The sequence below is a fragment of the Salvelinus namaycush genome, chromosome 9 (genome assembly GCF_016432855.1).
Source record: "Salvelinus namaycush isolate Seneca chromosome 9, SaNama_1.0, whole genome shotgun sequence".
In the NCBI taxonomy this organism is placed as follows: Eukaryota; Metazoa; Chordata; class Actinopteri; order Salmoniformes; family Salmonidae; genus Salvelinus; species Salvelinus namaycush.
Genome location: NC_052315.1, coordinates 14,976,411 through 14,991,765, shown reverse-complemented (window position 1 = coordinate 14,991,765; position 15,355 = coordinate 14,976,411). Strand labels below are relative to the sequence as shown.

General features: G+C 43.6%; 1 protein-coding gene across 1 annotated transcript in view; it reads right to left on the bottom strand.

Annotated features, from left to right (window-relative positions):
• LOC120053718 (cAMP-specific 3',5'-cyclic phosphodiesterase 4D-like) overlaps positions 1–15,355 on the bottom strand; it is a 42,542-nt gene that overhangs the window by 5,530 nt on the left and 21,657 nt on the right. Inside the window, exons 6-9 of the mRNA XM_039000924.1 lie at positions 10,331–10,424; positions 7,047–7,222; positions 6,413–6,511; positions 6,024–6,188 (exon numbers count right to left, since the gene is read on the bottom strand). Of these exons, the coding sequence (XP_038856852.1) occupies positions 6,024–6,188; positions 6,413–6,511; positions 7,047–7,222; positions 10,331–10,424 (534 nt within the window). The remainder of the gene's footprint in view (positions 1–6,023; positions 6,189–6,412; positions 6,512–7,046; positions 7,223–10,330; positions 10,425–15,355) is intronic.

The window sequence follows — 15,355 nt, the reverse complement described above, 5'->3', positions numbered from 1 at the left end:
AAAAGATAGAATTTGTAGATATTTGGCCCTCTTTCCGGGACTCACCCACAAACAGGACAAAGCCTGGCCTGTTGAGGAGTGACGGACTCCATCCTAGCTGGATGGGTGCTCTCATCTTATCTATGAACATAGACAGGGCTCTAACTCCCCTAGCTCCACAATGAAATAGGGTGCAGGCCAGGCAGCAGGCTGTTAGCCAGCCTGCCAGCTTAGTGGAGTCTGCCACTACCACAGTCAGTTTAGTCAGCTCAGCTATCCCCATTGAGACCGTGTCTGTGCCTCAACTTAAGTTGGGCAAAACTAAACATGGCGATGTTCGCCTTAGCAATCTCACTAGAATAAAGACCTCCTCCATTCCTGCCATTATTGAAAGAGATTGTGATACCTCACATCTCAAAATAGGGCTACTTAATGTTAGATCCCTCACTTCCAAGGCAGTTATAGTCAATGAACTAATCACTGACCATAATCTTGATGTGATTGGCCTGACTGAAACATGGCTTAAGCTTGATGAATTTACTGTGTTAAGAGGCCTCACCTCCTGGTTACACTAGGATAGCAAATTTCAATTTACAAAAGAAAAAAAACGACGTTTTCGTCTTTTGACCTTCTAGTTATGAAATCTATGCAGCCTACTCAATCACTTTTTATAGCTACTGTTTACAGGCCTCCTGGGTCATATACAGCATTCCTCACTGAGTTCCCTGAATTCCTATCGGACCTTGTAGTCATAGCAGATAATATTCGAACTTCTGGTGACTTTAATATTCACATGGAAAAGTTCACAGACCCACTCCAAAAGGCTTTCGGAGCCATCATCGACTCAGTGGGTTTTGTCCAACATGTTTCCGGACCAACTCACTGCCAGAGTCATACTCTGGACCTAGTTTTGTCCCATGGATAAAATGTTGTGGATCATAATCCTGGACTATCGGACCACCATTTTATTATGTTTGCAATCGCAACAAATAATCTGCTCAGACCCCAACCAAGGATCATCAAAAGTCGTGCTATAAATTCTCAGACAACCCAAAGATTCAGTTAACCACCTAACTGAGGAACTCAATTTAACCTTGCGCAATACCCTAGATGCAGTCGCACCCCTAAAAACATTTGTCATAAGAAACTAGCTCCCTGGTATACAGAAAATACCCGAGCTCTGAAGCAAGCTTCCAGAAAATTGGAACGGAAATGGCGCCACACCAAACTGGAAGTCTTCCAACTAGCTTGGAAAGACAGTACCGTGCAGTATCGAAGAGCCCTCACTGCTGCTCGATCATCCTATTTTTCCAACTTAATTGAGAAAAATAAGAACAATCCAAAATGTATTTTTGATACTGTCGCAAAGCTAGCTAAAAAGCAGCATTCTCCAAGAGAGGATGGCTTTCACTTCAGCAGTAATAAATTCATGAACTTCTTTGAGGAAAAGATCATGATCATTAGAAAGCAAATTACGGACTCCTCTTTAAATCTGCGAATTCCTCCAAAGCTCAGTTGTCCTGAGTCTGCACAACTCTGCCAGGACATATGATCAAGGGAGACACTCAAGTGTTTTAGTACTATATCTCTTGAAACAATGATGAAAATAATCATGGCCTCTAAACCTTCAAGCTGCACACTGGACCCTATTCCAACTAAACTACTGAAAGAGCTGCTTCCTGTGCTTGGCCCTCCTATGTTGAACATAATAAACGGCTCTCTATCCACCGGATGTGTACCAAACTCACTAAAAGTGGCAGTAATAAAGCCTCTCTTGAAAAAGCCAAACCTTGACCCAGAAAATATAAAAAACTATCGGCCTATATCGAATCTTCCATTCCTCTCAAATTTTTTTGAAAAAGCTGTTGCGCAGCAAATCACTGCCTTCCTGAAGACAAGCAATGTATACGAAATGCTTCAGTCTGGTTTTAGACCCCATCATAGCACTGAGACTGCACTTGTGAAGGTGGTAAATTACCTTTTAATGGTGTCAGACCGAGGCTCTGCATCGGTCTTCGTGCTCCTAGACCTTAGTGCTGCTTTTGATACCATCGATCACCACATTCTTTTGGAGAGATTGGAAACCCAAATTGGTCTACACGGACAAGTTCTGGCCTGGTTTAGATCTTATCTGTCGAAAAAATATCAGTTTGTCTCTGTGGATGGTTTGTCAACTGTACATTTTGGTGTTCGTCAAGGTTCCATTTTAGGACCACTATTGTTTTCACTATATATTTTACCTCTTGGGGATGTCATTCGAAAACATAATGTTAACTTTCCCTGCTATGCGGATGACACACAGCTGTACATTTCAATGAAACATGGTGAAGCCCCAAAATTGCCCTCGCTGGAAGCCTGTGTTTCAGACATAAGGTAGTGGATGGCTGCAAACGTTCTACTTTTAAACTCGGACAAAACAGAGATGCTTGTTCTAGGTCCCAAGAAACAAAGAGATCTTCTGTTGAATCTGACAATTCATCTTGATGGTTGTACAGCCGTCTCAAATAAAACTGTGAAGGACCTCGGACCATGGACCCTGATTTCTCTTTTGACGAACATATCAAGACTGTTTCAAGGACAGATTTTTTCCATCAACGTAACATTGCAAAAATCTGAAATTTTCTGTCCACAAATGATGCAGAAAAATTAATCCATGCTGTTGTCACTTCTAGGTTAGACCACTGCAATGCTCTACTTTCCGCCTACCCGGATAAAGCACAAAATAAACTTCAGTTAGTGCTAAATACGGCTGCTAGAATCCTGACTTGAACCAAAGAATTTGATCATATTACTCCAGTGCTAGCCTCCCTACACTGGCTTCCTGTTAAGGCAAGGGCTGATTCAAGGTTTTACTGCTAACCTACAAAGCATTACATGGGCTTGCTCCTACCCATCTTTGCGATTTGGTCCTGCCGTACATACCTACACGTATGCTACGATCACAAGACGCAGGCCTCCTAATTATCCCTAAAATTTCTAAGCAAACAGCTGGAGGCAGGGCTTTCTCCTATAGAGCTCCATTTTTATGGAATGGTCTGCCTACCCATGTGAGAGACGCAGACTCGGTCTCAACCTTTAAGTCTTTATTGAAGACTCATCTCTGGCCCAGGAGTGTGAAGGTGAACGGAAAGGCACTGGAGCAACGAACCGCCCTTGCGGTATCTGCCTGGCCGGTTCCCCTCTCTCCACTGGGATTCTCTGCCTCTAACCCTATTACAGAGGCTGAGTCACTGGCTTACTGGTGCTCTTCCATGCCGTCCCTAGGAGGGGTGCGTCACTTGAGTGGGTTGAGTCACTGACGTGGTCTTCCTGTCTGGGTTGGCGCCCCCCCCTTGGGTTGTTCCGTGGCGGAGATCTTTGTGGGCTATACTCGGCCTTGTCTCAGGATGGTAAGTTGGTGGTTGAAGATATCCCTCTAGTGGTGTGGGGGCTGTGCTTTGGCAAAGTGGGTGGGGTTATATCCTGCCTGTATGGCCCTGTCTGGGGGTATCATTGGATGGGGCCACAGTGTCTCCTGACCCCTCCTGTCTCAGCCTCCAGTATTTATGCTGCAGTAGTTTACGTGTCGGGGGGCTAGGGTCAGTCTGTTATATCTGGAGTACTTCTCCTGTCTTATCCGGTGTCCTGTGTGAATTTAAATATGCTCTCTCTAATTTCTCTCTTTCTTTCTCTCTCTCGGAGGACCTGAGCCCTAGGACCATGCCTCAGGACTACCTGGCATGATGACTCCTTGCTGTCCCCAGTCCACCTGGCCGTGCTGCTGCTCCAGTTTCAACTGTTCTGCCTGCGGCTATGGAACCCTGACCTGTTCACCGGACGTGCTACCTGTCCCAGACCTGCTGTTTTCAACTCTCTAGAGACAGCAGGAGCGATAGAGATACTCTCAATGATCGGCTATGAAAAGCCAACTGACATTTACTCCTGAGGTGCTGACTTGCTGCACCCTCGACAACTACTGTGATTATTATTATTTGACCGTGCTGGTCATTTATGAACATTTGAACATCTTGGCCATGTTCTGTTATAATCTCCACCCGGCACAGCCAGAAGAGGACTGGCCACCCCTTATAGCCTGGTTCCTCTCTAGGTTTCTTCCTAGGTTTTGGCCTTTCTAGGGAGTTTTTCCTAGCCACCGTGCTTCTACACCTGCATTGCTTGCTGTTTGGTTTTAGGCTGGGTTTCTGTACAGCACTTTGAGATATCAGCTGATGTAAGAAGGGCTATATAAATACATTTGATTTGATTTGATTACAGACAACATTCGCACTGAGCTAAAGAGTAGAGCTGCCCCTTTCAAGAGTGGGACTCTAACCCGGAAGCTTATAAGAAATCCTGCTATGCCCTCCGACGAACCATCAAACAGGCAAAGCGTTCATATAGGACTAAGATCGAATCGTACGACACCGGCTCCGATGCTCGTCAGATGTGGCAGGGCCTGCAAACTATTACAGACTACAAAGGGAAGCACAGCCAAGAGCTGCCCAGTGACACGAGCCTACCAGACGAGCTAAACTTCTTCTATGTTCGCTTCGAGGTAAGTAACACTGAAACACAAATGAGAGCATCAGCTGTTCTGGACGACTGTGTGATCATGCTCTCCACAACCGATGTGAGTAAGACCTTTAAACAGGTCAACATTCACAAGGCCGCAGGGCCAGACGGATTACCAGGACATGTACTCCGAGCATGCGCTGACCAACTGGCAAGTGTCTTCACTGACATTTTCAATCTCTCCCTGTCCGAGACTGTAATACCAACATGTTTTAAGCAGACCACCATAGTGCCTGTGCCCAAGAACACTAAGGTAACTTGCCTAAATGACTACCGACCCGTAGCACTCACATCTGTAGCCATAAATTTCTTTGAAAGGCTGGTCATGGCTCACATCAACACCATTATCCCAGAAATCCTAGACCCACTCCAATTTGTATACCGCACCAACAGATCCACAGATGATGCAATCTCTATTGCACTCCACACTGCCCTTTCCCACCTGGACAAAAGGGACACCTATGTGAGAATGCTATTCATTGACTACAGCTCAGCGGTCAACAACATGGTCCAAGCACATCAAGACAGTTGTGAAGAGGGCACGACAAAACCTATTCCCCCTCAGGAGACTGAAAATATTTGGCATGGGTCCTCAGATCCTCAAAAGGTTTTACAGCTGCACCATCGAGAGCATCCTGACGGGTTGCATCACTGCCTGGAATGGCAAATGCTCGGCCTCCGACCGCAAGGCACTACAAAGTGTAATTCATACGGCCCAGTACATCACTGGGGCCAAGCTTCCTGCCATCCAGGACCTCTATACTAGGCGGTGTCAGAGGAAGGCCCTAAGAAATTGTCAAAGACACCAGCCACCCTAGTCATACACTGTTCTCTCTGCTACCGCACGGCAAGCGGTACCGGAGCGCCAAGTCTAGGTCCAAGAGGCTTCTAAACAGCTTCTACCCCCAAGCCATAAGAATCCTGAAGAGATAATCAAATGGCTACCCAGACTATTTGCATTGCCCCCCCCCCCCCCCACGCTCCTGCTACTCTGTTATTATCTATGCATAGTCCCTTTAATAACTCTACCTACATGTACATATTACCTCAATTACCAAGACACCGGTGCCCCCGCACATTGACTCTGTACCGGTACCCCCTGTATATAGCCCCGCTATTGTTATTTACTGCTGCTCTTTAATCATTTGTTATTCTTGTCTCTTACTTTTCTTTGTATTTTCTTAAAACTGCATTGTTGGTTAAGGGTTTGTAAGTACGCATTTAACTGTAAGGTTTACACATGTTGTATTCGGCGCATGTGACGAATACAATTTGATTTGAATATAACTAAGTATTAACACGTAGCGTGGGGACATTCTATTCACCTCATATTTTCTTTCTATACCATGAACAAACCCCTTCTACCTCAATATGCACTGATAACCTTGATCAAATCCAAAGATATGCACAGGGCACGTCTACCAACTAGATTAGAATATAGAATATGGCTGGACATCATCCTTTAATCTTCCTCATAATGGAGTGTTCCATACCTCCAGGGCGGGGGTGGAGAGGAGAACGTGGGTGGACTGTACCACGTCGGCAGCGTGGATGTTGTTGTGGTAGGCCACGTCGGCGTGGTAGTGGTCCTCCAGGGTCATCATGAAGGTGATGAAGGTGTCGGCTGGGATCTTAAAGTTTTTCAGCAGCTCTCGCTCCTGAGGTTGGGCAGCAACAGAAACCAGGCTCACAAGAGTAGAGCAAATATGTAACAAACTTTTGGTAAAGTATTGAAGTGTATTTGGGGTAGCCCCGACCGGGACTCTAGCCCTTGGCCATTACACCAAGATTCAAATGTCTTGGAAGGAATGCTAAAGAATGCTACAATTGGCTGCTGTAATGTACGAACAGAGGAGATGCATTTGGAATTGGAGACTCATACCTGGAAAATGGAGTACATGACCACCGTCAAAGGCCGATTCCCAGAGTATTCAGCTATCTTGAAAATATCTAGACCCCATCTGTTGATCTCCTCAAATTCCTAGAACCACAACACAATAAAGTGAGAAAAAGTCTGATATGGCAATTGAGCAGAAATTTATAGAATAAATAAGAAATATTAAACTTTTTTAACATGCATAACAAAAGATATGAGAATGGCACAAAAAGTAAAATACTTTTCCCATTGCGATCCTCCAGAGGGCAGATGATGTGACAAGTTTGGCAATAATACGTCACTGACATTATATTACATATAACATTAAAGGCCAAGCAATAAGCATTAAAGTAATTTAGCCATTCTTCAGTGTGACAATGTGCACCTGTCTGTCTGTCTGTCTGTCTGTCTGTCTGTCTGTCTGTCTGTCTGTCTGTCTGTCTGTCTGTCTGTCTGTCTGTCTGTCTGTCTGTCTGTCTGTCTGTCTGTCTGTCTGTCTGTCTGTCTGTCTGTCTGTCTGTCTGTCTGTCTGTCTGTCTGTCTGTCTGTCTGTCTGTCTGTCTGTCTGTCTGTCTGTCTGTCTGTGTGTCTGTGTGTCTGTCTGTGTGTCTGTCTGTGTGTGTGTGTATGTGGCGCCCACCGTGGCCAATAAGCCCTCCTGGAGGGTGGTGACCCCGAAACGGGGGATCTGGGTGGGGGCGAGGCTGGGGCTGAGGGCAGGCTTCTTCACCGCAACGATCTGGGACATGGGCCTCTTCTTCTTCTTGTCTTTCTCCTTAGGAGGCCCAGACATAATCTCCACATCATGCTGCTTTTCTACAGACAGAGAGAGTGAGAGGGAGAAGAGAGAGAGACAGAAGAGAGAGAGACTGAAAAAAATATACGCCCATTGGACTGTGGCTGTGTTGGTGTTAGGAGGGGAGCCCTGACTATTTTCCAGCTAGTAAGGCAGGTAGATTATTTATTTTATTTCAACCAATATATAGGAGGAGTAGCGACCCGTCATTCATGTTATGAGCCTCACCTATTTAGCAAAAAATAATAATATCAGTTTGCAAACAATGTAAAAAATATAATAATTTTGTTAATAAAGCTGCATACAAACATGGTCTCTTTTTTGCTTTAGCCTAGCTCAGTGCTTTCTGTGGTGGTGGGGCAAGCCAGCAGAATATACAGAACGTAGGGTTTGGTAATGTTCTCTAGTTGCGCCGTAATTGGTTCAGTTTTCTGTCACTCATGGGGACACTACTTCACCGCAAAATCTAAGAGTGGAGCTCAAAAATTCAAGCCCCTTGGGTGCTACCATAGATTTACATTAGACATGCCCATCCAAGAAGCCTCAAGGTAATTGGCCACAGAAAAAATGAAGTCAAATCACGTTATATCTACCGTAGCTTTGATTAGACTGATCATGTCAACATCATACTTTCAAAATCTTAGCTAGCAAGCTAGACAAGCAGTCATCATCATGAATCAAGTCGACAATCTACTGGAAAATCCTTTTCAATCCTTGTCATATGAAGAGAAATTATAAATAAAACGTATCGGTGCTCATCAGCCATCAACATAACCAACAAGTTGGAAATCGCTAATTCAACAATGAGTGGTTTGGAAGAAATCAGTGGCTAACTGCAAGCATTGCAAAGCAATCACTAGCCTGCTATTCAGCGGAGAGGGTGTGTGGTCTAAGTTTTGGTTTAAGGGTCTCTTTTCCAAGATTAAAAGAATAAACATGCAACACCATGGGTCAGAAAATGTTGAATACACTGACCATGCTGTCAATCCAGCATGACTTCTGTCGTGTTCAAAACTGGAAACTCTGAACTGGGAAATCTCAGACTTCAGTGAGTTTAAAATAACTGGGAACTCAGGAAAAGAATTAGCTCCGACTGAGAAAATAAGTTTTGAACGATCATCCAAGTCGGGAACCCTGGCCTCTTTCTAGAGCTCCGACCTGAAGATCACTAACGTCATGATTCAACCTTGTTTTTTTCCGAGCTCCCAGTTATCTTGAAAGCACCATAAATCCAGAGAATGGCAGACTTTACTGACAAAATTTGCCCACAAGAAGGACCGCCGTGCCACCGTCCTGTTCAAGTGAGCACAGCTCAACAAGGTGAGTCCAAAAATGTATTGTATGCTGCTCCATAAATTATGTTATATGCCAGGGAGATAGTATTACTTTCTTAGCTAAAGTATACATAAGTGTATGTTGTGTAGTAAGCTGTTAGTAGCCCATGTCCCTCACCCTAATAATTTGGTTCCTCACCTACCTCAGCCTACTGTTCTGACTTAGTGGTGCACATATAGCCTATAACCGTTTTTTGAGAATTGTAATCATCAAATATTTGTAAGAGCTTTCCTTGTCTGCTTATATGCCCCCTTAATTTATCCTACGGTTCTGACTTGATGTACAGTGAGAATAGTGTAAGAACGGCCTGTTCTTACACATGTTCTGAATTCTGTCGCTGTACATTTCAAAAGTGCTGAACAAATAGTTATATTGACTACGTCCGTCTTAGCTCGCTCATTAATGTCTTAATCAAAATTACAGATGGCCTCTTATCCACTCATCGTTCCCTTAGGCCGTAGTTTGTACATCTCAATTGTCAGTAGAAACCACATTTGGCAAGTCAGCCATATCAGCTATGTTTTTAAAAAAGGCAGTAAATGAGGCTGAATTAACTGTTTCGCTGCCAGACAACGCAGGTGTAACGGTGGTAAGGATTCACTCCATGGTGCTGAAAAGAAAGCTCTGCTGTTGGGACATCTTTATGTAGGCCCTAACAGTTTGTGGGCACCGTTTGTCACCGTTACAGAGCAATTCATGTATTGTTATGTTGTGTAGTGGCTTAGCTGCAACAAGATTTACATGCTAAAATCACCACTGTATAGGACACTGAAAACTAAAGAAAATTAACAGTTGATTGTTTATTTTACGAACTATAGCTAAATCTAAGATATTTCCACCACAAATCAAGTAAGGAATCAATTAGACTAGCACTAGGAATACTGCTTCAACTGATAACTCTCCACCAAATGTCATCTCTCAACCAATAATGACTCCTGGTTGTCAGACAGTGGCAAATATGAGAAGTCAGATCATAATCCCAGATCCTAAAAGCATGTAAATATCATTACGAGGACACGCAATCTGCCACCACACCACACCAAGAGAAGCGGTCTCACCAATCTCACAATATTTCCTCTTCCTTTCACCCAAAGCCATAGTTCTCCTTTCCGATCCCAGCCAACGTCAAAACAAACCAAATCATGTCAAATGGACATCTATTTTCAGACTCCATTTTCTCTCCATCTGCAAGCATTTTGGTGAAGCTCCATTCCGCCACAATATCAGTTAAAGACGACTGGGGTATTGACGCAAAAGGCAGTCTAATAATATTACCGTCTCCATGGCAACGCCAGACATGTCCAGGAATGCCTTGCCGCCTGCTTCCTTTGGAAGCCCTTCTCTTTCCTCTAACATGCTGGCTAATAGGCCAGCAGACATGCATGACAAATGCCAAGTTTTGCAACCACATACTGCATGATGTCATGCAACCTATGTTCATACTCTGTATATGTTGGCCTGTTCAGTACTCCCAATAATTATATACAAAACATGCTGTAGTAATTTTGTAAGTATTTTGTAATTCATAATGCATTATAAGCACATGTATAATGCCTTATGAGCTATGCATAATAATGCAAAACATAGGCAGTGCTCATAAACATCTATGACTACATTTATAGAGCTGTATAATGCCCTATAAAGCAAATAAATATTGTATTTATGTACCAACTTTTGAGCAGGATGAATGCTTTACATCAATTCTTATTTGATACTAGGGTCTAAATGAATACCTTGCCTAGCCATTGCAATGCCAGTTCAGGAGCCATACTTCGAGTGCTGTTGTCACTCACCTAGGAAAGTGTTGGCGATAAACTCTGAGACTTGGTTTCCTGACCGGCTGGTTTCTGACAACTGGGTGAGCTCTCTGTTCAACATCCTTTTGAACTGGGAAACAAGATCAGACACAACGACAAGCATCAGAGACACAACATACATGGAAATAGTGTGGAAAGTAGAACATACAGTTGAAGTCGGAAGTTTACATACACCTTAGCAAAATACATTCAAACTCAGTTTTTCACAATTCCTGACATTTAATCCTAGAAGAAATTCTCTGTCTTAGGTCAGTTAGGATCACCACTTAATTTTAAGAATGTGAAATGTCAGAATAATAGCAGAGAGAATGATTAATTTCAGCTTTTATTTCTTTCACATTCCCAGTGGGTCAGAAGTTTACATAAACTCAATTAGTATTTGGTAGCATTGCCTTTAAATTGTTTAACTTGGGTCAAACGTTTCGGGTAGCCTTCCACAAGCGTCCCACAATAAGTTGGGTGAATTTTGGCCCATTCCTCCTGACAGAGCTGGTGTAACTGAGTCAGGTTTGTAGGCCTCCTTGCTCACACACGCTTTTTCAGTTCTGCCCACAAATGTTCTATAGGATTGAGGTCAGGGCTTTGTGATGGCGACTTCGATACCTTGACTTTGTTGTGCCTTAAGCCATTTTGCCACAACTTTGGAAGTATGCTTGGGGTCATTGTCCATTTGGAAGACCCATTTGCGACCAAGCTTTAACTTCCTTACTGATGTCTTGAGATGTTGCTTCAATATATCCACATAATTTCACTTTCTCATGATGCCATCTATTTTGTGAAGTGCATCAGTCCCTCCTGCAGCAAAGCACCCTCACATGATGCTGCCACCCCCGTGCTTCACGGTTGGGATGGTGTTCTTCGGCTTGCAAGCCTCCCCCTTATTCCTCCAAACATAACGATGGTCATTATGGCCAAACAGTTCTATTTTTGTTTCATCAGACTAGAGGACATTTCTCCAAAAAGTACGATCTTTGTGTTTTGCATCTTCACAAGGTCCTTTGCTGTTGTTCTGGGATTGTTTTGCACTTTTGCACCAAAGTACGTTCATCTCTAGGAGACAGAACACCTCTCCTTCCTGAGCGGTATGACGGCTGTGTGGTCCCATGGTGTTTATACTTGCATACTATTGTTTGTACAGTTTAACGTGGTATCCTTCAGGCGTTTGGAAATTGCTCCCAAGGATGAACCAGACTTGTGGAGGTCTACATGTTTTTTCTGAGGTCTTGGCTGATTTCTTTTGATTTTCCCATGATGTCAAGCAAAGAGGCACTGAGTTTGAAGGTAGGCCTTGAAATACATCCACAGGTACACCTCCAATTGACTCAAATGATGTCAATTAGCCTATCAGAAGCTTCTAAAGCCATGACATAATTTTCTAGAATTTTCCAAGCTGTTTAAAGGCCCAGTCAACTTAGTGTATGTAAACTTCTGACCCACTGGAATTGTGATACAGTGAATTATAAGTCAAATAATCTGTCTGTAAACAATTGTTGGAAAAATGACTTGTGTCATGCACAAAGTAGATGTCCTAACCGACTTGCCAAAACTATAGTTTGTTAACAAGAAATTTGTGGAGTGGTTGAAAAATGAGTTAATGACTCCATCCTAAGTGTATGTAAACTTCCGACTTCAACTGTACTTCAGTTGAACAAGTGTACCAGCAGTAAAGTTCCTATCATAATATAATGTGGAACATTTGAAATTAACAAAACCAAATGAGAGTTCAAAATGGCAATAAACTAGATTTTTGAATTATGTTTGGTGTGATTTTTCGCACCACACTCAAGTGTCAGGAGTAACTACCAAGTAAATAATATGACAGTAGTGATTTCCTTGATCCCCCTCATACTGAATAACATGTCAGGTTATAGAAAAAGACAAGTGTAACATGGGATATCAATAGAGTAACAGTAGTCAATTATATCAATAAGACCGTTATGTAATCACTAACCGAACATAGCAGGCATAAAAGAATAGCCTGAAACTAAACTAACTAAACCCCTACATAGTGGTCTTGACCAGACGAAAAAAAGCTGTAGGGGGAGGTTGTCTTCTGCACTGTTCAACCAATCCATTATATGTGGAGGAGGAGTTAAGATGGAGCGTCGCCTTGTTAACATCCAAAAGCGGAAGTCGTGTCCCAGGCTCTCTTTCCATTTCCCCTGTTGATGGGGACTCAGCAGAGGCTATGTAATCACACACGTGGGTAGGGGACAAACCACAGTATACGGTCTTAAAGGAGACATTGCATGTACACATACAGGAAGGAACGGGTAGTGTAGTCAGAGATTTGTAAACAAACTCACACACATACACCCAATGGAACAGGCATGTGTAGACTAAATAATATGCAGTTTTATCAAATCTCACTGACATAATATGCAAAATCACAGACATCCAAATAAATACTGTGTCCTACAGTGCACCAAAGCACACTTCTTGTCATCCAGTTAAGAAGTTTGCACTGCAATAACAGAAAATGACATCCTGACACACACATTCCCGTGCACTCACCTGTATGTGTCCAAAACATAGAAAACAAAGTGACGTAGGGCATTCCAGTGGACACATGTTGAATGTCGAAAACAAAGACGAGTGAGCAGCAGAAACCAACTATGTTGAATAAAATCCAGTAGGAGATTGTACAGGTCTATTTTTTTTTATTTGACCTTTATTTACCAGATAGGCTAGTTGAGAACAAGTTCTCATTTACAACTGCAACCTGGCCAAGATAAAGCAAAGCAGTGCGACACAAACAACACAGAGTTACACATGGAATATACAAACGTACAGTCAATAACACAATAGAAATAAATCTATATACAGGGTGTGCAAATGAGGTAAGATTAGGGAGGAAAGGCAATACATAGGCTGTAGTGGCGAAGTAAATACAATTTAACAATTAAACACTGGAGTGATAGATGTGCAGAAGATGAATGTGCAAGTAGAGATACTGGGGTGCAAAGGAGCAAAGACATTATAAAAAACAATATGGGGATGAGGTAGTTGGATGGGCTATTTACAGATGGGCTATGTACAGGTGCAATGATCTGTGAGCTGCTCTGACAGCTGGTGCTTAAAATTAGTGAGGGAGATAGGAGTCTCCAGCTTCAGTGATATTTGCATTTTGTTCCAGTCATTGGCAGCAGAGAATTGGAAGGAAAGGCGGCCAAACGAGGAATAGGCTTTGGGGGTGACTAGTGAAATATACCTGCTGGAGCGCATGCTACGGGTGGGTGCTGCTATGGTGATCAGTGAGCTGAGATAAGGCAGGGCTTTACCTAGCAAAGACTTATAGATGACCTGGAGCCAGTGGGTTTGGCGACTAATATGAAGCGAGGGCCAGCCAACGACAGCATACAGGTCGCAATGGTGGGTAGTATATGGGGCTTTGGTGACAAAATGGATGGCACTGTGATAGACTGCATCCACTTTGCTGAGTAGAGTGTTGGAAGCTATTTTGTAAATGACATCACGAAGTCAAGGATCGGTAGGATAGTCAGTTTTACGAGGGTATGTTTGGCAGCATGAGTGAAAGATGCTTTGTTGCGATATAGGAAGTCGATTCTAGATTTAATTTTGGATTGGAGATGCTTAATGTGAGTCTGGAAGGAGAGTTTACAGTCTAACCAGACACATAGGTATTTGTAATTGTCCACATATTCTAAGCCAGAACCGTCCAGAGTAGTGATGCTGGACGGGCGGGCAGCGATCGGTTGAAGAGCATGCATTTAGTTTGACTTGTATTTAAGAACGGTTAGAGGCCACGGAAGGAGAGTTGTATGGCATTGAAGCTCGTCTGGAGGTTAGTTAACACAGTGTCCAAAGAAGGGGCCAGAAGTATACAGAATGGTGTCGTCTGCGTAGAGGTGGATCAAAGAATCACCAGCAGCAAGAGCGACATCATTGATGTATACAGAGAAAAGAGTCGGCCCAAGAATTTAACCCTGTGGCACCCCCATAGAGACTGCCAGAGGTCCGGACAACAGGCCCTCCGATTTGACACACTGAACTCTGTCTGAGAAGTAGTTGGTGAACCAGGCGAGGCAGTCATTTGAGAAACCAAGGCTGTTGAGTCTGCTGATAAGAATGTGGTGATTGACAGAGTCGAAAGCCTTAGCCAGGTCGATGAAGCCGGCTGCACAGTATTGTCTTTTATCGATGGCGGTTATGATATCGTTTAGGACCTTGAGTGTGGCTGAGGTGCACCCATGACCAGCTCGGAAACCAGATTGCATAGCGGAGAAGGTACGGTGGGATTCGAAATGGTCGGTGATCTGTTTGTTAACTTGGCTTTTGAAGACCTTAGAAAGGCAGGGTAGGATAGATATAGGTCTGTAACAGTTTGGGTCTAGAGTGTCTCCCCCTTTGAAGAGGGGGATGACCGCGGCAGCTTTCCAATCTTTGGGGATCTCAGACGATAAGAGAGGTTGAACAGGACAGTAATAGGCGTTGCAACAATTGCGGAGGATACTTTTAGAAAGAGAAGGTCCAGATTGTCTAGCCCTGCTGATTTGTAGGGGTCCAGATTTAGCAACTCTTTCAGAACATCAGCTATCTGGATTTGGGTGAAGGAGAAATGTGGGAGGTTTGAGCAAGTTGCTGTGGGGGGTTCAGGGCTGTTGACTGGGGTAGGGGTAACCAGGTGGAAAGCATGGCCAGCCGTAGAAAAATGCTTATTGAAATTCTCAATTATTGTGGATTTATTTGTGGTGACAGTGTTTCCTAGCCTCAGTGCAGTGTGCAGCTGGGAGGAGGTGCTCTTATTCTCCATGGACTTTACAGTCTATCCAATGAGTTTCATCACAAACTGACAGTCCTTACGCCCCAGATTGAAAGAGATCAAACAGCAATCAGCCAAAGACGAGGCTTCCCCGTAGCTCTGAGCTTAGTAAGTGGGACAGATGGGACATGGGGGACGGGCAGTGGAGGTTAAGGGGACAGAGACAGTATAGCTAGGTGCAGGGCACCAGTATAAAGGCTAGTCTCTCCTTCCCTGTG